The sequence below is a fragment of the Mauremys mutica genome, chromosome 17 (genome assembly GCF_020497125.1).
Source record: "Mauremys mutica isolate MM-2020 ecotype Southern chromosome 17, ASM2049712v1, whole genome shotgun sequence".
In the NCBI taxonomy this organism is placed as follows: domain Eukaryota; kingdom Metazoa; phylum Chordata; order Testudines; family Geoemydidae; genus Mauremys; species Mauremys mutica.
The window spans coordinates 11,852,817-11,875,693 of NC_059088.1; the positions used below are offsets into that span (position 1 = coordinate 11,852,817).

Consider the following 22,877-nt stretch of genomic DNA (forward strand, 5'->3'; position numbering starts at 1 on the left):
TCACTGCTGGAGCCCTGGGGTAGGGCTGCGGGGCTCGGGGGCTATTTAAAAAGTCTGAGGCTCCTGCTGCTTCTACCGCCCTGGCCCTTTAAATAGCCGCCGGAGCCCCGCTGCTTCCCCAGGGCTCCCGCGGCTATTTACAGGGCTGGGGTGGTGGAAGCAGGGGAGCCCCGGGCCCTTTAAATAGCCCCCGAGCCCCGGGCTGCTGCTGCTGCTACCCCAGTGGAGGAGGGGGCACTCACCATGCTACCCTGGTAGAGGGTGGTCTGTACCCCCTGTACCTGCACCCCCTGACTGCAGCCAGCCCCTGCTGCACCCGCCGCCCTGCCTGCACCAGCCCCTATCTGCAGCCAGCCCCACACCCCCTGCTCACAGCCAGCCTGTCTCCAGCCAGCCCCTGCCGCACCCCCTGCCCTGCCCGTATCAGCCCTGCACCCCCCGCCCTGTCTCTAGACAACCCCGCTGCCCCCGCTGCCTGAAGCCAGCCAGTCCCGCACTCCTCTGTCTCCAGCCCTGCCAACCCCTGCTGCACCCCCTGCGGCCCTGCCTGAAGCCAGCCAGCCCACCCCACACACCCCCTGTCTCCAGCCAGCCCTGCACCCCTTGCCCTGCCTGCGCCAGACCCTACCTCCAGTCAGCCCCTGCCCTGCCTCCAGCCAGCCCCATGTCCACTGGTGCCCTGCAGTTCCCAGGGCAGTAACCCTGCACACCTGCTTCAATGAGGGGGGCAGGGAGCAGCTGGGACCCACACATGTGCACACCACTAAGGTGACCAGACAGGGGGTCGGGAGATCCTTTATAAGAAAAAGACCCAAAAATCGGGACTGTCCCTATAAAATCAGGACATCTGGTCACCCTAGCACACCCCCGGAGGCGGGGGGGATGGGGACCCACACGTGTGAAGCTCATTTCTAGTTCAGGCCCATCTTTTAAAAAAAGAACTTTAGGTCGGGGTAACATACAGCCGTATTTTCCCGGACATGTCAGGCTTTTTGGTTCTTAAATCGCCGTCTGATAGGAATTTTTAAAATTGTAAATAGACATACGGTAACCCTATTGGTACAAAACATACACACTGTGGCACATCCCTTAAATCAGAACTTTTTATAGGGACCCGGTTGCTAAGAAATGAAAGGCTTTTTTTTGCATTTTTTTTTTTTAGTCATCCCTGCCGGGGCCCCGCCGAAAATGTCTGAATTGGGCCCCGCACTTCCTGAAGCCGGCCCTTGCCAGTGTAGACGGTGAGGGGAATCCAGATACTGCTAACAGAAAAACTCAAGCTGCAGAATTGTGCTTCTCTTGTGTGCCGGTTGGGAGCAGCACTCCCCCAAACAATCCAGCACGAGGCACAGGACCGGGATCTAGAGACAGTGAAAAAATACCTGTCAGCAGGTATCAGAGCTGTAGCTCCAGCTATGATCACGTGTCCATAAAAACTGGAGTGTCTTGAATAGTCACATGTCTGAATGTGGAATTTATCTGACAGCAGAGTAAAAATGCGCAGCGCAGAAGAGGGAGCTTTGGGGAATCGATCGGTCAAGGTGTCACAACGAGGACTTGGATTTCAAAGGGGCCGAAAAGTGCCGGGTGTCAAAATCCTATCGCAGTTTGTTGGGAAATAGGTACAAATGCTCTCAGCTTCCTTTGAAAACTAACCAAACGCAACAATAGTTCTAACGTTCTCTTGAAAGGAGGCATCGGGTCCCAAACACCTCTGCCCTCAGTACAAACACAGGTTTCCACATGCTGCTGCCTGTACACCAGCCGGATACTGTTCTCTCTACGGGCCTGACCCACCGTCCGCTAAAGCCAATAGTGGGTCTTTACATTCCCTTCAACAGACGGTAGCTCAGCCCTTGCGCCTGGAGGGATGTGACTCCAGCCCCTTCCCGGGATCCTGTCGGATCCCGTTCATAGATTCTAGGACTGGAAGGGACCTCGAGAGGTCCTCAAGTCCAGTCCCCTGTCCTCATGGCAGGACCAACTACTGTCTAGACCATCCTGGATAGACATTTATTTAACCTGCTCGTAAATATCTCCAGCATCGTAGCAGCACCTGGCTGGGCTGGATCAGACAGGAGCTGGGAGAGGGGAGTGGCTGGTGCTGTATCACGACGAGGGGAACAGGCAACAGCAAGTACTAGGCCTCCTCCGTCCACGGCTAGTGGAGAGCAGAGCAGAGAGCAGGGCGGCTGGTGGACAGCGGAGCGGAGTGGATAGCAGGGCGGCTGGAGGAGAGCAGAGCAGATAGCAGGGCGACTGGCGGAGAGGGGAGCGGAACGGATAGCAAGGTGGCTGGCGGACAGCGGAGCAGATAGCAGGGCGGCTGGCAGAGAGGAACGGAGAACAGAGCAGAGAGCAGGGTGGCTGGTGGACAGCGGAGCGGAGCGGATAGCAGGGCGGCTGGCGGAGAGGTGCAGCTGGTGGTGAAGGTTGCAGCAGAACCCCACGGAGAGACGTGGCATTCGGCCATCAACCCAGGCAGTGGAGCATGTAAGAAGCCCCCCAGACCTCCCTCACTTCCACCCAGGCTGGGAGATAAACTCCACAGAGGAATTTCTGAACTCTGGGGCTGCACTGACCAAGGCCAGAAGCCGTGGGAGGGGTGACGGTTGGGTTGCTGGACTTAAGACCCTGAGGGGAAAAGGACACTGCCACATTCACTTGGGGTGGGTCTTTGCTCATGGTTTGTGTTATGAATCCTGGTTGTGGTGTTTCCCCAACGTGATGCCACATTGTTTCCCTCCTTTATTAAAAGGCTTTTGTTACACTCAGACTCTGTGCTTGCGAGAGGGGAAGTGTTGCCTCCTAGAATTGTCCCGGGTCACTGGGTGGGGGCTGAAGCCGGGTTTTCATTGCGTTATTGAAACAGAACCCCTGGATACTGCACCCGGCCCTTGTTGCTGCCAGCTCTGACGGGCAGAAGGCTTACATACGTACTACGCTGATTCTGTCAAAGGGCGATTCACCATCTCCAGGGATAATCCCAACAACACGGTTTATTTGCGAATGAACAGCCTGAAGCCCGAGGACACCGCCCGGGATTACTGCGCAAGACGCACAGTGAACCGAAACCTATAAATGATCATACAGAAACCCCAGCTGCGGATTCCCCCTTATCCCATGGGCTGCGGAGGGGCTGCAGCTCCATAAACAAGACCCCACTGGGCGCAGGAATGGGAAGGGTCACCAGGCCAGGCATAAGGCAGGTCTACACTACGGGGGAAAATCGATATAAGATACGCAACTTCAGCTACGTGAATAACGTAGCTGAAGTCGAAGTATCTTATATTGATTTACCTACCGTCCTCATGGCGCGGGATCGATGTCCGCGGCTCCCCATGTCGACTCCGCTACCGCCGTTCGAGTTGGTGAAGTTACGGAGTTGACAGGAGTGCGTTCGGGGATCGATATATCACGTCTAGATGAGACATGATATATTGATCCCCGAGAAATCGATTGCTACTCGCCGATACGGCGGGTAGTGAAGACGTACCCATAAAGTCTCTCATTCCCAGGCAATGTTGCCTCTTGTTGCCCATCGCTCCATAGTGTCCGTGCCGGGATTTCGAAAGGAAACTAATGGATTGCGGCAGCTCTTTCTGATTTGAAAAATAACCCAGTGGAGACTGTCAGTTGGCCCCAGGGTCACTTAGTAAGGACACGTGTGAAGGGGTGTGGGAATATTCCTGGCAAAAGGAGTGACTCCGAATTGTGACGGCAAAGGCAACATGAGAGTCGGTGTGAAAGGTCATAGATATAGGGATGTTGCCCCTCAGTGTTCCATGATGGGAATGGGATTTTGAAGCCTTCAGGACACAACAGAAATTCCAGCATAAAAAGGAGAAAGTTACTGTCTACCATTTATTACTTCTTCTTCTTCTTCCTTATTATTACAATGACTGATTATTATTGTTACTTATTAGTGGTGGTGGAGTAGTTGGAGGTTGTGGTCCTAGCGCTTAGGGTCTCCAGTCATGGTCTAGGAGCCCATTGTCCGAGGCACGGTACAAACACAGACCATAAGGCCTCTCGCTATCCCACTTACTTTACAGTTCTAGCATAAATGGGAAGTGGAGCGTGAATGGGAATGGGAGTGTGAATATCAATCGTCAATAATAATCTCCCTTCAGCGCTCCCTGAATCCTCCCTCGACTCTCCCCTAAAGAAAGAGTCCCAGGCAGGCCGCTCTCGGCACGCTAATCTCAGGGAGGCTCCACTACAAAACCTTTACTCTGCCCTCAGCCTTCACCCCACAGAGTCTCCCACCTGCACCCACAGGCGGCCCCCAGGCCTGTTAAAAAGCACGAGCCAGGCTTGCTCAGATCACGTTCCTAGTGTCACGGATCATTTCAATGTAGCCGGTCACTGCTGGGAAGGGAAAGGGCCTTCCGTCCCAAATCCCTCCCAGCGCCATGGGAAATCTTCCCTCTCCAGCGGCTGTCCCAGCCCAAAGGATCCCCGGGACACGACCATAATACAGATGATAAATAATAATCATAATCTGACCCGGTATGGGAATTCCTACATGGTTTCTCTAGGCTCCTTGGTGACACCACCCAGCTCTGAGCTGCACAGCCTGCTAGACTCTGGAGAGACGTCTCCCTGAACAGCGGGGAATCAGCAGGAGTGATCCTGAGAACCTCCTACAGCAAGGTATTTTAGGGTGAGTGACCCATGCGAAGAAATGTCCTTTCTGGCTGACGTGGACTATCCTTGTTATATCACCATCTTTGAATGGCAAACGGCTAAAGCTCTTGTTCTGAGGTGATGCTGGTCACACTCTGAACAGGCTCCTATTGTTTGTCCACTGGACAGTTCATTGGGTTTTTAAGACAGTCAGTCACGAAGAGGAGGAAGCAGAACCCATGGCTCTTATCAGCGTGAGATCGGTGCCTGCCGGAGATGAACAAGGACAGACAGGGAGAACAGGTGTGGGTGTGTTTTCAGAAGAGCTCCTGCATGAAAGCGTTGTGCCACAGTTTCCCATCGGTAAGAGAAGGATAAGAGCCCTGCCCTTCCTTGAAGGGGTTTTGGAGGTTAAGGATATGAACGACTGGCAGATATTTCAGCTATGGGGGCCCATATTTTCACCTATGGTAGACACATCTCCAGTGGCGGGGGCTGGGGGGCAGGCCTTTCACAGAGGGAAAGAAGAAATGTTCATGACTTCAACGAGACAATAAAGTGGCAGGAGTTGCCGGCTACAAAGTCTGGGGAATAATGGGAGGGTGAAGACAGACTTGTTGGTTCTACTGGACAGAGCCAGTGGTGCAAGATGCTGGGCTTGAGAGAGCAGGGCAAGATCAGACTCATTGTCCCTTCAAGGGAACAGCCCGTAGGGCCCGGGAGAAATTGAGAGGCTGCAGGGCGAGGGCTGGGATATTTGATTAATTAGCAGAAACTGTGGGCGTGGGGACTGGGGAAGTGTCATAAACATACAGCTCAGGGGAGCATGAAATCCCTCCTTTACCTGTAAAGGGTTAAGAAGCTCAAATAACCTGGTTGGCACCTGTCCAAAAGCAGGGCCGGTTTTAGGCCGATTCAACCGATTCCCCTGAATCGGGCCCTGCACCTAAGAGGGCCCCGCGCCCAAGCCCCGGTACGGCGTACGGGCAAGAGCCGGTGCACTGTACCGGGGTGGCCTGGCTTCCCCGGGGGGCAATTTAAAGGGCCGGGGTGGTAGAAGCAGGGGAGCCCTGGGCCCTTTAAATAGCCCCCAGAGCCCTGGGATAGTGGGAGGCTCAGGGGCTATTTAAAGGGCCGGGGCTCCAGCTGCCTTTGCTGCACCCATTGCCCGCACCAGCCCTGCACCCCTTGCCCTGCCTGCAGCCAGACCCTACCTCCAGTCAGCCCCTGCCCTGCCTCCAGCCAGCCCCACATCCACTGGAGCCCTGCAGTTCCCAGGGCAGTAACCCTGCACACCTGCTTCAATGAGGGGGGCAGGGAGCAGCTGGGCCCCACCCATGTGCACACTCCAAGTGGTCCTTTTCCTTGAATCTTTGTCTAACTCACTTGGTGGTGGCAGCAGTACCCACCCAAGGACAAGGAAGGATTTGTGCCTTGGGGAAGTTTTTACCCTAAGCTGGTAGAAATAAGCTTAGGGGGTCTTTCATGGAGGTCCCCACATCTGTACCCCCGAGTTCAGAGTGGGGAGGGAACCCTGACATGGTGGCTGGGTCTCTGTGACTCTGCTCCCAGCTCTGCTGCTTCTGCTTCCCTGGCCCCTCTGGCCGGCGCGGCCCTGCTCCCCAGCTCAGCTCGGGCCCTGCTCCCTCCTTAGCTCGACCCCACTCTGTCTGACCCAGGCAACTCCAGCTCACAGGGAGGACGGGGCCCCCCCCGGCCTCCTGACTCCCTGATCAGCCTGCCCGCCCCGTCCATCCCGCTCAGAGGCTGACTGAGGCTGACCTGGAGCATTGGCCTCTCCCCATTCTTTTGTGCTGGGAGCTGGCCAAGCAAAACACCCCACTGAATGTCAGTAAGGGGACAACAGCCCCCTCCCACTGGGGCGAGTCAATAAGATCCCTGGCAGGAGGAGAGTGTGTCTCGTACAAGGCGGGGGCATGCAAATGAGGGAGACGGTGTCCTGTTTAAATCTGTGCCTCTCTCTGCCCAGGCTGCACCCGGAGACCCGATTCGCAGCCTCCTGGGTCTGAGCAGTTCCCAGCCAGTCGCCTGAGAACTTTCCGCTCCAGCACCAGGAAAAATGAGATTTTTGCTCCTTTTAAGTTTCGTGGCAGCAGCTTTAGAAGGTACGTTCCTCCCTCTGAATAACTGGCAGAGTTAGAGGAACATTGTGTTATCGCTATTTCTATGCCGATAGTAATGGCCTGTCTTTATTCTCAGGTGTCCGGTCCCAGGTCAAGCTGGTGGAGTCCGGAGGGGGGGTGAAAAGCCCCGGAGAGTCTGTTTTCCTCACCTGCAAAATCTCCGGGTTCGTCCTCAGCGATTCCTACATGAGCTGGCTCCGACAGGCTCCAGGAAAGGGACTAGAATGGGTCAGTTCTATAAACCCCGACGGGAGCCAGACACGCTACCGTGATTCAGTGAAAGGCCGATTCACCATCTCCAGGGATAATTACGAGAATGAGCTGTATCTGCGACTGTCCCACCTGGAACCCGAGGACACCGCCATCTATTACTGTGAGAAAGGCACAGCGACACCCCCTTCTCCCAGCAGCCACGTGGGGGCAGCAGTGACAGTCACCCCGCTTCGGGCTTAGACAGGAGACCTGGCAACTGGGTGAATGTAACACAAACCTACCGTTTGTGTTACATTCACCCTACGGTTACTCACATCTTCTTGTCAAGTGTTTGAAATGGGCCATCCTGAGGATCACTACAAAAGTTTTTTTTTTCTCCTACTGATAATAGCTCACGTGAATTGATTTATCTCATTAGAGTTGGTAAGGCAACCTCCATCTTTTCTTGTTCTCTGCATATATATCGCTCGCTACTGTATTTTCCACTGCGTGCATCTGATGAAGTGGGTTTTAGCCCACGAAAGCTTATGCCCCATTAAATGTGTTAGTCTCTAAGGTGCCACAAGGACGCCTCGTTCTTTCTGCCGTCGGTGTCTCCCTTTCCTTCCCAGAGCCCCCCTGAGCCTGCGGTGCGCAGGTCCCTCCCTTTATGGGGGAACCCCAATCCGGAGTGAGTCCGGTTTTGCGTCACTCTCCCCGCCGAGACCCGGCACGTTGGCTCTCCCGGGACCCGTCGCGGTGTCAGACTCACAGGACAGCCCCCGCCAGTGTACAGGAGACAAGCGCATTGCGGGACTGCTCCAGTGCCCGTCAGAGTCAATAGGGTTCACCCCCCTGCCCTCATTGGGGTTTGCCTCACACCCAATGGATGGAGCAAATTCCTCATGGCGCCAAACCCTCCGCTAGTGCAAAGTCACTGCAACTGCTTTCAGTGTCCGCGAGTTACTCCTGACTGACACCAGGGCGGCTCTGGGCCTTTCAGCAAACCGGGACCTTTATTGCATTAACGCAGCGGAAGGTGATTAGTTCATTATAACCGATGTGGGGCCCCTCGCCGTGGCGTCGCCCCCCTTCACAAGCGGTTATTGCCTCTATCCCCACAACCCCCCCACGGTGAGGCCGGGGAACTCTCACAGCCCCTGGTTCAAAGAGGCGGGACTGAGGCAGAGAGGTGGAGGCTGCGGTATGGAGGAGCCATTCCGCGTCCGGGCGGGGCTGAGGGGCAGAGCTCACCCCGCGCCCGAATAAACCCCACGCCGCTGAGCCTGGGAACGTGACACCGCTGGGACTTTCCAACGCGGCTCGTGGATTGTTTCCACCCACCCGCCATTGGGAAATCCCTGCCCGGGCTCTGCGCCGGTGTCAGTGGGTGGAGCTGAGACGTCCCAACCCACAATAAAGTTCCACGATGTCCTGGAGTCCCCATGGAGATAGACCCGCCCCTCAGCCCTCGGTGACATCACTCAGCCCAGGGCTGGCACTCGGGGCACTGGGGGCAGTCGCGTGACTAACGGGGCCGGATGAACGTTTTGTGGGCCCGGCGCCAAACAGATTTGTGGCCCCGATGGAGTCAGTTGCCAGATGCACAGGGCCCCACCTGGCCCTGTGCTGCCAGGTTCCCCTTCCCCTCGGGGGCAGGCCCATGCTGCGCCACATAGCCCCCCCGGCCAACACCGGAACACCCCCTGGTTCCCTATGGCCAGAGCCCCGACAAACTCACTGTGACCTCCCCTCCCCCACAAATGCACAGCACCCTGCACAACACCCCCCTCGCCCAGCACCCCCCTGCCCCCAGCCCCACCACCAGGGCCGTCCTTAGGATTTATGGGGCCCTGCACAGTATTATTAAACTGGGCCCCCTATGTCTGAGTTGCGGCACAGCCACCACTCCCTCCCGGGGAGACAGGCCATACCCGGAGCCGGAGGGGCTCTGGGGTCCAGACAGGGGGCAGAGAGGAGCAGGGAGCGGGGCCAGGGGGTGGAGAGGAGCCCTCAGCCTGAGGAGGAAGTGGTGGGTGGGGGGAGCCAGCGGGGTCTCGGGGTGCAGGGCAAGTGGAGCAGGCTGGGGCCCCTCTGAGCATGGGCCCGGCTCCATGGAGCCACTGGGGCCATTGTAAACCCGACCCTGGTGACTAAGGGTTGTAGAAAGGAACACGACGGGATTCACTGGGATGGCTCAGGGAGAGGCGGCGCTGAGGGAGAAGCAGAGGCATGTTCGTGGGGGATAACGGGGGCACTAGGGTCACACAACGCAGGTCCCACTGAATGAGATTTGGCCCAGGACTTCCCAAAGTCTCATGTGACACGTGACACAGAAACCTCTTTGTGCCACCTGGCAGAAGCCACAGGGTGAGGGGGGGGGGAGTTTTACAGGGATCCCCTGGGTGAAGTATATGCAGAACAATTCACCAAAGGATGGCAGGGAAGGTGTCTGCTGAGAGCCAGGAGTCATCAGCATCTTTGTGAAATGTATGTAGGATCCTGATCTTTTACCTCGGCTGGCCACCATATCACGTCTTCTACTTCCTGCGGGTCTTAGGTGATGCACTACATTCAGTGATGAAAAAATTCCTGGACATGGGCATCCTCTTTGCCGATGGCCTCCTCTATTTTCACAGCTGCCTCACTCCCATCGTCTTCCTTTCCATGGGCCAGGAGTTCATGGCCTGCAGAGAAAATGCATGTAACTACCAAAATGCTGTGCACTTGGCAGGAGAGCCAGCTGAATAGGGGAGAAATGTTCACGGGGAGATGGGATCCATTCACGAACTATACGCTAGCTCCAGATAACGAGCTTCCTAAGTGTGTTGTGTCCCCCTATAGTAACTGAACTGTACAAGAAGATGACAGCCTACTACTGCTAATGCACTTAGCTGCTCCTTAACCTCTGTGCTTAAAGTGTGGTGCTGAACGTTCTAGGTCCAATCCCTGCTGATGGCACGTGCTGGGGGAGGGGGATCACTACACAAAAAGGGATCGAAATTCATGACCAATATTTTTCACAAGGAATGGCTGGGCCTGCAGCGCTTGGGGCACTTGACCACAGGCCTGAGCCGACGGGCGGCTTCCCACCGCTATCAGTGGGAACTGGATCAGACCATTGGCAGCAAAGCTTGCTCAGGATGCTTTGCTATCGTGCCACTAAAATGCTGGTCTGTAGCATTCTCTGGTGTTCGTGTCCCTGCTGATTTTCTAGGCTCAGTGTCGACATCTAACAGCCTCACAGAACAGCTGGGGTGATTTTCTTTTGCCAATAAAGGGATTTTCTCCCCGTGATGCTCTCATTTGAAATAAGTGGCAGTGGCTCTGTGTTGGGGATGGTCGGTCTGAGCATCTTGTGCTTCAGATGGGGTGGCCACCTAGTGGCTAGAAGGGAACAAATTCCAGTGTTCCAGAGTCTGATCCTGCAGCTTCCCTCGCCCATGTGAGGGGCCGTGAGGCTCAAAGCCCAGCCCACAGAGCAGTTCAAAGACAAGAGCTGGACCAGATGAGCTGAGGAGTCAGGACTCCTGGGTTCTACCCTGGAATTCTGAGGGGAAAGGGGTCTAGTGGTTGTGGGGGGCTGGTGGGAGTCAGGAGCACCCGATGAAACTACTGAGCAGCAGCCACAAGGACCATGGGAGCCCAGACTGTCTCTCCAGCAGGCAGCCGCGGTGACACTGGGTCCGTGTTCAGTGCTCAGAGCGAGGTTGCTTTATCCTGCAGTGGTGTGTCGGGCTGGCGGTTTTGCTTTCTCATACAGTGGGCCACACATAATGCAGTTGAATAGTGAGGGTGGTTTGCTCTTCTGTTCCCCTGTCTTTGGTGGCACTTGGAGCACATTGTAGGCAGCCATTAGCTCAGTCTTCATGCCTGTGTGCGGTGGGAAAGGAAGTTGACTTGTCCGAACGTCAGGCAATGGCAGTGCTGGGAACCAAATCCTTTCTACCCACTTCCCCTGCTCGAACCCTGCAGACCCAAATCCCTCCTCGAGCTGCAGATGGGACCCAGGAGTCCTGATTCTCAGCCTCCTGCCCTCCCCCAACTCTAAGGAGGAGACACAACTTCCCTCCCAGTACTGAAATGAAATGAAATGGAGATATCCTATCTCCTAGAACTGGAAGGGACCTTGAAAGCTCATCGAGTCCAGCCCCCTGCCTTCGCTAGCAGGACCAAGTACTGATTTTGCCCCAGATTCCCTAAGTGCCCCCTCAAGGATTGAACTCACAACCCTGGGTTTAGCAGGACAATGCTCAAACCACTGAGCTATCCCTCCCCCAATAATGAGTTGTATGTGTAACGTAGGAGGCCCTCCACTCAAAGCATAACAGATGACCCAAACCCAACCTGCTCGGGCCCATCACTATGAGGAGTCTGACACACAGATTGGAAAATACTTGCAGTAGGTCGGCACGAGGGAAGGTGCAGGGCACCCAGGGGGCAGTGGGGCAGATGGAGCACTGACACATGGCATCTTGATACCTGGCACTATCAGGAAATGTGCCGCCATACGGCCGATGCTTTTCCCGGGACACCTGGGAAGGTGGGTCCCAGAAATAAAAGAGGTGGCGTGTTAGGAGTATTAGTGTCAATGTAGGATCCAGGCCTGTAGTTTCGCCTGAGATAGGACTTTGAGTTCGGCTCGCCTGGTGGGTTCTGGATGTACAGTTCTACTAATATGTGTGAACAAAGACAGACGCTGTAACTGCAGCTTTTGCCTAAACCCGCTGGGTTTGTGAGTATAATGGGACTAGATAAGAGCAGTTAAAGTGTTACTGGGCATGGGGGGAGGGTAATAGACAAGCCCACACTTGAAGGCTGCCTCAACTCCTTGCCCCTCCCAGGGGGTACCACAGGGGTGGGACGAAGACCCCAACTCACGACCCTCCAAAATGGAACATGACCATAGGCTGTAAGGGGTGGGACTAGGGCCGTGCCTTGCAGGCATATTTGGGCCTACTAAGAAGGAGGAGGTGGGAAATGGGGAGCGGGGACACAGGCGCAGTCAGAGCTGGGAACTAACCCCAATAACCGTGGCATTTGCCTGCACTTCAGACTTCTGGTCTTCTGCTTTCTGTCTGCGCAACAGGAACCGAGGGAGGGGGTGAAGGGGAAGCCCTCTAACAGCCCCTCCCAGAGCTGCAGCTAGAACCCAGGAGTCCTGGGTCCCCTCCTGGGTTCTCTGGGCTGCACTGTGCTGCCCCTGAGTCTATAACCCTGTGTCCATCCTGCACAGCCCAGACCACATCAGGCCAAGGCTGGGCTGCGATCCAGGCAGCGGGGCTGGAACAATGTGTATAGGGGAGCTGAGAGCCACTGTAAACCCTGGATATAATGGAAACCACTTCAAGCCGCACCCCCCTGTACTGCTAGTGCCAGCACCTATGGGTCCAGGGCAGAGTTAAGGGGATTTCAGGCAGCACCTTCACTCTGCATTGCCAGGGGAGTCAGTGCTCAGCCCCGTGACTGGGTCCCAGCTCAGCTTGACCCTTGACCTGGGGATTCACGAGGTTCTGGGGGTGATGCCCAGTCTAGTACTTGGTGTAGGAACCGTTTCCCCAGCACAGGGAACCCAGAGGGTCTGATTCCACCCAGCCGAGCGGGAGCTGGAGTGGGTCTGGCCCTGCTTTAACCCTTTGAGTTCTCAGCACAGCCTTCAGATGGGCAGCTCTCAGCCCTGGGGAGAGGGGAGCTGGATGGGCCCAGCCATGGGCAGTGGAATGGCTGTGGGGGCAGGGAGGGTGGGGTAAGACACCCAGGGGTGCAAGAGAGGGAGTGGCCCCAGTAACTCCTGAGGAGACACGTACACACAATCCCACACACAGACCTACACACGCTCTCTCCCTATGCCCTGGGACGGTGCCCACGTTCCCAGTCTCTCCCTGCCTAGAGACCACGGACAGTTCCCTTCACTGCAGGGAGATCTCAGCAGCGACCAGCAGGGGCTTAACCCCCGCACCACTACCTGCAAGCATAGTAACCATCCCCCACTGCCATGAAAGCACATAGATCAGTGACCCCTCCCGGCGGGGTGTGTGGGGGGGGGGCAGGATCTGCCACACCCCTGCCCCCTCCACTCCCACACAAGACCCTGGGCACAGTGGGGAAGGGGTGCAGGGACCTGCCAGGAACAGGCAGCCCAGCATCATGAGCTGCTGCGACAGTGCAGGGGCCTGGGGGGTTAAAGGCACCGGCTCCTCCCAGGTCCAAGGGTCGCTGTGCCTGGCAGGGCCTCCAAAGGCTGAGTGGCGCTGGCTTGGCCCGAGTCCAAGGGTTGCTGAGGGGGGAGGGGGGAGCAGAGGGCCTGGTCGTGTTACACAACCCCACAGAGGGCTCCCACCCCAGGCACGGGACTGTTCTCCCAGCTGCAGACACCAGCGCAGGCCCTTGAGTTGTTCCAGGAGCGCGCCAAGGAATCAGCTCGACTGGTGCCAAGGTGCAGCTGGCTCTGGGGTGGGAGAGCCAAGTAACAGCCTCACCCTGCTCCCTGCAGATTGAGCCTCCCATTGCCAGGCTGAGGCGCTGGAGCCCCCTGACTTTCAGGAGAGAGGACCCCCCCACACCGCTCCCTGCAGCACAGCTCCCCGAGTAGCGCACAGGGACCCACACTGACGCCGGGAGTCTGTCTCTGTCCCAGCCCTGCCATGGCGCGTGAATACTTCACCCACAAGGGAGTGCTGTTCCCACGCCTGGATTATTCCCCCGAGAAGCTGAGCTACGTGGAGGATGAATTCCAGGTGCAGGACGACGACGTCTTCAACATCACCTACCCCAAGTCAGGTAGGGGAGAGCGTGTGTGTGTGTGTGTGTGTGTGTAGGGGGCTCCTGACACACACAGGGACATTAGATGGAAACACCAAACCCGTCACATGACCTGATTTCCTAGACGCCAGACTCCGGGTACCCCCCTTCCCGCCCAGAGTGAGACAAAGCAGGCTGCTCCCTGGGGCCCAACTCGCCCACCTGGTGCTGGGCTGGCTCTCTGCAGACCCACTCTGATCACAGGCTTTCTCCAGAGCCACCGGCAGGGCCAGGAGACCCCTGGCACAGCAAAGTGAGAGCTTCTCATTTTAGCATTGAGGGGAGGGATAGCTCAGTGGTTGGAGCATTGGCCTGCTAAACCCAGGGTTGTATGTTCAATCCTTGAGGGGGCCATTTAGGGAACTGAGGTAAAAATCTGCCTGGGGATTGGTCCTGCTTTGAGCAGGGGGTTGGACTAGATACCCCCTGAGGTCCCTTCCAACCCTGATATTCTATGAATGCACCTCGGGGGCTGGGGGCCAGGTTCTCTCCCTGGCTCTGGGAGCAGAGGGGGACCTAGCAGGTTGAGGGGTTGTTTCAGGCCCATTAACCCTTTCACCCCCAGGCACTAACTGGATGCTGGAGATTCTGAGTCTGATCCGTTGTGGCGGGGACCCCGGCTGGGTGCGCAGCGTGCTGAACTGGGAGCGGGCGCCCTGGGTGGAGAACCTCCTGGGGCTGGAGGCTGCCCTGAAATACCCCCCGCCCCGTCTGCTCTGTTCCCACCTCCCCGTCCAGCTCTTCCCCAAGTCCCTGCAGCGCTCCAAGGCCAAGGTGAGAGACGGGAGAGCAGGGGCTGCGGGTCGGGATTGAGGGGCACCGACAGGGCTGTGTGTCGGGAGGGGGGTGAATCCAGGGCTGCTGCTGGGTGTGAGTTACAGCAATGTGGGCGTGCGAAGGAGCAGGCAGTGGGGTGCGGCGACTCCTTCTCCCTCCAGAGAGGGTGGGGAGGTGACGGCCCGGGGTGAGTGGCTAATTGCTGGGTTCACTTGGCATCCCCCTCCCCTGATTGGTAGTGACCCCCCCCACTCCCGCCAGATCATCTACACCCTGCGCTGCCCCAAGGACATCCTGGTCTCGCTGTACCACTTCTCCAAGCTGCTCCGCCTCTTCAAGGACCTTGGCTCACTGGACTCCTTCCTCGAGGACTTCCTGAGCGGGAACGGTGAGCAGCACCCCGGGGTCCTCGGGGGCCCTGCTGCAGCTAGGGATACGCAGGCAGCCTCCTCCCACCCAATGCCTGGGCTCCCAGCCACTCACTGATGGGATCCAGTTTGTGCATCCCCAGCCAGCTCTGAGCTGCCCTTTGCCCAGGGCCCAGCACAGCTTAATAGGCTGCTGCACGGCCGTCCGGCTGCGCACCATGGAGGGAACTTAGGTGGAGGTAGTGCTTAAGTTGTGCTAGGGCCCTGGCACCTCCGGGCCTGGCAGTTCAGAGCCCGGCACCGGTGGGCCTGGCAGTTCAGGGCCCCGGCACCTCCAGGCCTGGCAGTTCAGAGCCTGGCACCTCCGGGCTGGCTGCATCAGTTATGAATGTAAAAAAATTGCTTGAGCCCTGGCACCACTTTAATTATAAATTAAACAGTGGGTGGAGGGGCCGGGTGGTGCCAGCTCTGGGGTCACTGTGCTGCTCTCCCCTGCACAGTGCTCTATGGCTCCTGGTTCGACCACGTCACTGGCTGGATGGGGCTGAAGGGCAACGAGAACTTCTTCTCCATCACCTACGAGGAGCTGCAGCAGGTAGATAAACCCCCCCTTGGGCCACACCCACATAACTCCACCCCCTGGTGACACCCTCACATAGCCTCTCCAGCCACCCCACACATAGCCCCCCCGAGCCACCCCCACACGTAACCCCGCCCCAAAGGCATCCCCACATGTAACCCCTCCCCTGATCCACCCCCACACGTAACCCCGCCCCCGAGCCACCCCACACGTAGCCCCGCCCCAGGCCCCCAGCCAGGTGGTGTTCTAGGGTGTTGCCAGCCCCAGCTCCCCAGGCCTCGGCGCCCATGCCCCGGGTGTTGGCTCCTCCTGGCTTTTGCATTCCTCTGCCCCTGGCCTGGAACAGGGTCTGACCTCAGGTGGCCAACGTGGCTCATGGCCAAGGCCCTCTGCCCTTGAAGGCGTCTCTTCCTCAGCGCCCAGTGGGGAGCAGGACCCTGCGGGGGGAGGGAACCGAGGCACATGTGGGCCATAAAATTGTCACCCTAGAATCACCCTCTTCACGGCAGCGGGTGTCTCCCCCAGGATCTGCGGGGCAGCGTGCAGAGAATCTGCCACTTCCTGGGGAAGGAGCTGAGTGAGGAGCAAGTGGCCGCGGTGGTGGAGAACGCCTCCTTCCAGAGCATGAAGGGGAACAAAATGTCCAACTACTCGCAGCTGTCGGACAAGTACATGGACCACCAGAAGGGGGAGTTCCTGAGGAAAGGTGAGTCCAGGCCTGGGCTAGCAGGGGGCTGTGGGTTGGGAGTGAGGGGCACCAGCAAAGCTGCGGGGGCAGGGCTGGGGGGCAGGGGCTGTGGTTTGGGAGTGAGGGGCATGGACAGAGCTTGCGGGGGCAGGGCTGGGGGGGGTGATGTGGGTTGGGAGTGAGGGGCACCAGCAGAGCTGCGGGGGCAGGGCTGGGGGGCAGGGGCTGTGGGTTGGGAGTGAGGGGCACCAGCAGAGCTTGCGGGGGCAGGGCTGGAGGGCAGGGGCTGTGGGTTGGGAGTGAGGGCCACCCTAGACCATACCCCCTGTGGCTTGCAGGGATCTGCGGTGACTGGAGGAACCATCTCTCGGAGGCACAGAGCCAGCGATTCGACACCGTTTACCGGGAGTGGATGCAGGGTCTGGGCATGACCTTCCCCTGGGACTGACGGCCTCGCGCCCGCCACATCTGTACCCGCAATACACCGGCCCTGTGCCACCCACGTGCTGCTGCTCTTACTGTGCCCTGGGAGATGCCCCCTGGGGCAGCCTCACTAGAGCGTCAGCAATAGGCAGAGCTGGGCTGGAGCATGTGTCCGGCAGAGGTCAGTGAGCGCACGCATGGCAGGGCTCAGCTGAGGTGTATTTAAAATCTGTCCATTGCAGGGCAGTGTGAAAGTCTGCACAGAGCCAGCCTGGAACATGATGCGGGAGATGGGCCTCTGTGCAGGGAGCAGCCTGCTCTGTCTCTCTCGGGTTTGAGTTCCTGTGCGTGAGGGCGCTGGATTCGAAGAAATAAAAGCAGGTGATGTGGCAACCTTCCAGCAAGAGGATTTGGTTTTTTAATCTAACTTCTCTGGGTTTGCCATGAACAGAACATGATCCCATCCAGCAGGAAGCAGCAGGAACAAACACATGCACGCACGCACACACACACACACACTCTCTCTCTCTCCCCCCATACCACCCGCCCCCATTCCAAAGGTTGTGATTGCGGGTGACCAAGTTCCCAGGTAGATCCCTGCAATACCCCCAGGGGCCAGGATGCTGTCGTAGCATATGACACAATTCTCATAACTTCACATGCATTAATGATACACATCTATGGATAGAAAAATGACTTTCAGCAGATCATGCCCTTTCCCCTGATGCCTCACACGCCCTGCTTTATATGCAATATCACAATTATATATGTAAGCAGAGTCAGGATGAGCTCTAACCTGACATCTAGTGATGAATTATGGCTAGTGTGGAAAAGAATTTCAGGGGCTGATGGTGTTTGCATAGGCACACCCACCCCGCCTAGCATAGCCCACGGCAGCCCAAAATGTGGGATCCCCAATTTCTCTGTTATTGGGGCAGGAGGAATAAAGTGTTGTCACCCTGATTATGTGAATGAGGAGCTATGAAACTGCTTTATGACAGAGGGTCTCACCATCAATTAAGTAGCACTCGCTAGACAAGAGACATGGGAGCCAAAACCCAGTGAATTGAGAGAGGGTGTGGACAGGTGTGTGTATCTGATGGTATGGGCCCCTTCTGAGGGCACTGGCATACCAATTGTACCTCCTTTTCTCTCTTCATAGTTGAATAGCAGAGCTAATTTTGATTCTATTAGGAGTCTAGCTAGAGGCTTCTGAGCTGAATTTACTTTGGGCCAATGGTGCACCAGCACTGGGGCTCTCCTACTACAGGCTGAAATCACTTAGAGCTGCAATCACTAAAAGAGCTAAGCTTACTGAGCTGAGATCACTGAGGGCTGTGTTAACTAGTGGGGGAGCCTGAAGATCTATCGCTAAGTGGCTGGCAGAGCAGTTTGCAGGACAGCTGGAGCAGTGAGCACAGCAGAGTGGAGCTGAGCAGTTTGTGGTGTACAACTGTACATCTGTACAACTGCGGTGTACAACTGCAGATTCTCCCAATCCCGCTAGGAGACCATCTACAAGTCTTTGGAAGGTGGCAGGTGCATTTCGCAGCCCGAAAGGAAGCACATTAAATTCATACACCCCTGCATGGGTGATGAAGGCTGACCTTTCCTTGGCGGGTTCACCTGCCAGTACCCCTTGGTTAAGTCTAAGGTAGAGATGAATTGGGCATGTCCCAGTTTCTCCAATAGCTCATATGTGCGTGGCATTGGATAGTTGTCAGGATGAGTTACAGCATTTAGCTTATGGTAGTTCACGCAAAAGCGTATTTCCCCATCTGGTTTGGGAACTAGAACCACTGGAGATGCCCATACACTGCTAGAGGGGTGGATTATACCCATCTGTAGCATGTCCTGGATCTCCCGTTCTATAGCAGCTTGGGCGTGAGGAGACACCCGGTAGGGTGGGGTTCTAATTGGGTGAGCATTACATGTGTCAATGGAGTGGTACACCCGTTCGGTCTGTTCTGGGATGGCTGAGAACACTGGCACAAAGCTAGTGCACAGCTCCTTGATCTGCTGTCGCTGCAGACGTTCAAGGGTCAGGGAGAGGTTCACCTCTTCCATGCCACCGTCACTCTTTCCTTCATAGTAGACACCTTCAGGCCACTCAGCGTCATCTCCTCCCTGGGCTGTAAACTGGAAAACCTTTAATTCTCTGGAATAAGGGCTTAAGAGAATTAACATAGTATACCTTAGGCTTTATTTTGCAGGTGGGGAATGCTATGAGATAGTTAACAGCTCCTAGGCGCTCCTGGACTGTGAATGGCCCTTCCCACGACGCTTCCATTTTATGGGCCTGGAGTGCCTTTAAGACCATGACTTTGTTTCCTACTTTGAAGGACCGTTCTCTAGAATGTTTATCATACCAGGCCTTCTGCTCTTCCTGAACCTCTGTTAGGTTTTCTCTAGCAAGGGCTAAAGAGTGTCGGAGGGTGTTTTGTAGTCCCTGGAGAAGGCGTAGAACCCTCCCATTGCTGCTTCACCAACTGTAATGGCCCCTTAACCTCGCGGCCATACACAAATTCGAATGGTGAAAACCCTAAACTGGGATGTGGTACAGCCCTGTAGGCAAAAAGCAACTGCTGCAACACTAGGTCCCAATCATTGGCGTACTCATTTACGAATCATGGCCCCCAAAGTTCCATTAAATCTCTCCACCAGGCCATTTGTTTGATGGTGGTAAGGGATGGCCACCATGTGGTTCACCCCCATGAGCTTCCCAGAGATTTTTCACGGTCCCTGCCAAGAAATTAGTTTCCGAATCCATAAGGATGTCGGAGGGCCAACCTACCCTGCCAAAAATGTCTGTTAGTGCCTGGCACACACTTTTAGCCCTGGTGTTGCTTAGAGCTACTGCTTCCAGCCATCGGGTAACAAAATCCATGAAAGTCAGTATGTACTGCTTTCCTCTGGGGGTCTTCTTTGGGAAAGGACCTAGAATATCCACAGCTACTCGCTGAAATGGGACCTCAAATTATGGGGAGTGGCTGGAGAGGGGCTTTGACCTGGTCTTGGGGTTTTCCCACTCGTTGGCAAATCTCACAAGACCAGACATAATTAGAAATGTCTTTGCCCGTTCCCTCCCAGTGGAAAGACTTCCCCCAAACAGTCTTTGGTTCGGTTCACCCCAGAATGGCCACTGGGATGATCATGGGCTAAGCTCACGAGCTTTACCTGGTACTTAGCTGGAACCAGAGATGAAAGTAAGCCGGTACGGTACGGTATGGTACAGCGTACCAGCAAGAGCCAGTACACCGTGCCGGACCACACTGGTTTCCACGGTGGGGATTTAAAGGGCTCAGAGCTTCCTGCCGCTGCGGGCAGCCCAGAGCCCTTTAAATCCCGGCCGCGGCTCCGGCAGCTGGGCTGGGGCCAGGATTTAAAGGGCTCGAGGCTCCCCACAGTGGCTGGGCCCCGGGCCCTTTAAATCCCAGCCCCAGCCCGGCAAAGCTCGGGGTTCCCCGTGGTGGCTGGAGCCCCAGACCCTTTAATTTGCCCCTGAACCCCGGGGGGGCTCCCAGACACCTCTTCAGCTGGGAGCCCCTGGTTGATTTAAAGGCCCTGGGGCTCCTAGCCACTGCCAGTGCCCCAGGGCCTTTAAATCTTGAGAGGCCACGCCCCTTCCGCTTGAGGCCACGCCCCCTCAGGACTCCGGCAGTACCGGTAAATCCTGTAAGTTACTTTCACCCCTGGCTGGAGCTACTAACTGTCTTTGAGGATGCCAGTCTTCCTGGTGTCCACCAGAAAGAGTCTCCTTGTGTAAAAGTTCTTGTTCTACAACAAACCGGGATCGGTTAGAAGAGCTGAGGCGGTGGGGTGCTCCATGCCGCCGCCCAAGCTTTCTGAAGGCTGTCACCTGCTTCCTGCTCAGCCTGGAACTGTTCCCTTGATGCTGGAGACATCGGTTCCTCCTTGGACTGTGGACTTGGGCTTGGTCTCTCTTGAAGCGATGCAGGTGATGAGGTTGTTTCTGTTGACTGTGAACCGCTCTCCGCTGGTGCACTATGTGGTATTTCAGGCTCTAGCTGAGCCTCTTGGGTAGGGTTATCTGCTGCTTCTGCCAGTTCAGGCTCACTGGTGACCTCTGGCGTTGGAGTTGTAAACGGGTTTGCAAGCGCTGGACTCAGTGCTGGCAACGGTTCTGGTGCTGGTTGCTTTGCCAGTTCCGGGACTGGCTTTGGCTGGTCTCTGGGATTGGCTCCACTATGGCTGTTGCAGCCGTTGGCAGGGGATCCAGTTCCACCACCTGTCTGGGTCTCTGGTAACACAGACGGGGCCCTGGTGGAAGGCTCGGGAACAGAGATAGGTGTGAAGGCTGGCTTAGCCTGGCTGCAGGTGACCCTTCCCACCCTCTTGGCTAGCTTCACATGGCTGGCCAAATCTTTCCCCAGCAGCATGGGAATGGGATGATCGTCATAGATGGCAAAAGTCCCCATTCCAAACCAGCCCTTGTACTGGACAGGCAACTTGGCTGTAGGCAAGTTTAAAGAGTTTGACATGAAGGGTTGAATTGTCACCAGGGCTTCTGTGTTGATGAATTTGGGGTACACTAGGGATTGGTGGATAGCTCACACTTGTGCTCCAGTGTCCCTCCACATGATAATCTTCTTCCCGCCCACACTCAGTTTCCCTTCGCTCTGAGGGTACCTGGAAGGCATCTGGGCCTGAGGACCTTGGGTGTGATTCTGGTGTAATGAACTGCAGTCGGTTGGGGTTCTTGGGGCAGTTGGCCTTCACACGCCCCAGCTCATTACATTTAAAACATCGCCCAGCTGACTGGTCACTGGGGCAAGGTGCAGGGCTGGTGCAACCATTTAAGTGAACTAGGCGGTCACCTAGGGCAGCAACCGCGGTGGCCGGATCTTCGGCCGCCCCTGTCGCCGCCGGCATTTAGGCAGAGGGAACTGGGGCAGGGGAGTGCGGGGAGGGACGCCTGCAGCAAGTATATGGGGAGGAAGGAGGTGGCACCAGGGGAACTCCCTGCCCCAGCTCACCCCTACCCCGCCTCCTCCCCAGCACACCGTGGCTGCTTCACTTCTCCCGCCTCCCAGGCTTGCGGCGCCAATCAGCTTAGGCGCCATAAGCCTGGGAGGCGGGAGAAGTGAAGCAGCGAGGGCGTGCTCGTGCTCAGAGCAGGGGTGAGGTGGGTGCCTCAGGGTGGGGAGCTGCCGCAGGGGAGGAGACGTCTCAGGGCAGATGGGGGAGCAGCCATGGGGGGGGCGCCTCAGGGCAGAGGCGGTGCAAGGTAGAAGTTTCGCCTAGGGCGTGAAACATCCTTGCACCAGCCCTGGCGAGGTGGGTTGCTGGAGACGGGTGTGGTGGGGCAATAAGGTGTCTGGGGTTTTCCTTGGGATGGAGGTGGGGTCTTGGGTTGCCCCTGGTGATAGGGTTTTGTTTCGGGTTGCCTCTTCTGGTATTTGCCCCAACTACTACTAGTTTTTCTTCTTTTCTGCCACCTCCACCCATTTGGCTCCAATCTCCCCTGCCTCAGTTACAGTTTTGGGCTTCCCATCTAGGATGTACCTTTCTATTTCCTCAGGAAAACCCTCTAGGAACTGCTCCATTTTTATTAGGAAAGACAGCTCTTCTGGAGATTTAATGCTTGCTCCTGATATCCAGGCATCCCAATGTGGTAGGCGTGCCGGGAAAATGCTTCATCAGGTTTCCACTTTAGGGCTCTGAACCACCGATGGGCATGCTCGGGTGTTAGCCCCATTCTGATTCTGGCCTTGTTTTTAAAAAGTTTGTAGCTGTTCATGTGTTCCTTAGGCATTTCAGCCACCACCTCTACTAACAGTCCACTGAGCTGCAGCCTCAGCTCACATGTACTGCTCTGCAGAGATGCTGTACCCAAGGCAGGCCCTTTCGAAGTTTTCTAAGAAGGCCTCGGTATCATCACCTGCCTTGTAGGTGAGGAATTTTCTGGGATGGGAAGCGGTACCTGGAGAGGGGTTGCTAGGGTTGTCTGGTAGATCCTGCCTAGCCCTTACTAACTCTAGTTCATGCTTCATCTCTTTCCTTCTGCTCCATAGCTCTCCTGTGGGCAGCCTTCTCCCTCTCCATCAGTCTTGTGTTCATTTTCTTGCTCTGTGGCTTCCAGACTGGCCAGCTCTAGTTTATTAGTGGCATCACTGGTACTTATTTTCCTGCTCTCTTTTGCTGGGTCACACCCCCTCTGCAGTTCACTGAAACTGGGATGCACCCAGCTCAGGGCTGCTTAGTTAAAACTCACTATATCAGAAAGGTAGAGAAAAAAAACCCCAAAAGCCCCA

At 56.4% G+C, this 22,877-nt stretch overlaps 1 protein-coding gene and 1 gene segment (V, D, J or C); both read left to right on the plus strand.

Moving 5' to 3' along the window:
- The first annotated feature begins 4,647 nt into the window (after positions 1 to 4,647).
- On the plus strand, positions 4,648 to 7,327 carry LOC123351355. The segment is given in 3 exon segments: positions 4,648 to 4,666; positions 6,620 to 6,755; positions 6,850 to 7,327. Coding segments are annotated over 2 exon segments (423 nt in total).
- A 5,910-nt stretch (positions 7,328 to 13,237) lies between these two features.
- LOC123351890 (sulfotransferase 2B1-like) lies at positions 13,238 to 17,000 on the plus strand. Its single transcript, XM_044991570.1, has 6 exons — positions 13,238 to 13,745; positions 14,332 to 14,540; positions 14,805 to 14,931; positions 15,412 to 15,506; positions 16,017 to 16,197; positions 16,518 to 17,000. Exons 1-6 carry the CDS (start codon positions 13,610 to 13,612, stop codon positions 16,625 to 16,627), a joined length of 858 nt encoding a protein of 285 aa, XP_044847505.1. The 5' UTR covers positions 13,238 to 13,609; the 3' UTR covers positions 16,628 to 17,000.
- Positions 17,001 to 22,877: the final 5,877 nt, after the last annotated feature.

Excerpts from the sequence above, each read along its gene's own strand:
- LOC123351890 (XM_044991570.1), top strand. The coding sequence starts at position 13,610 with ATGGCGCGTGAATACTTCACCCACAAGGGAGTGCTGTTCCCACGCCTG. Across the intron at positions 13,746-14,331 it reads CATCACCTACCCCAAGTCAG|GCACTAACTGGATGCTGGAG; the intron begins GTAGGGGAGAGC and ends TTTCACCCCCAG. Across the intron at positions 15,507-16,016 it reads CCTACGAGGAGCTGCAGCAG|GATCTGCGGGGCAGCGTGCA; the intron begins GTAGATAAACCC and ends TGTCTCCCCCAG.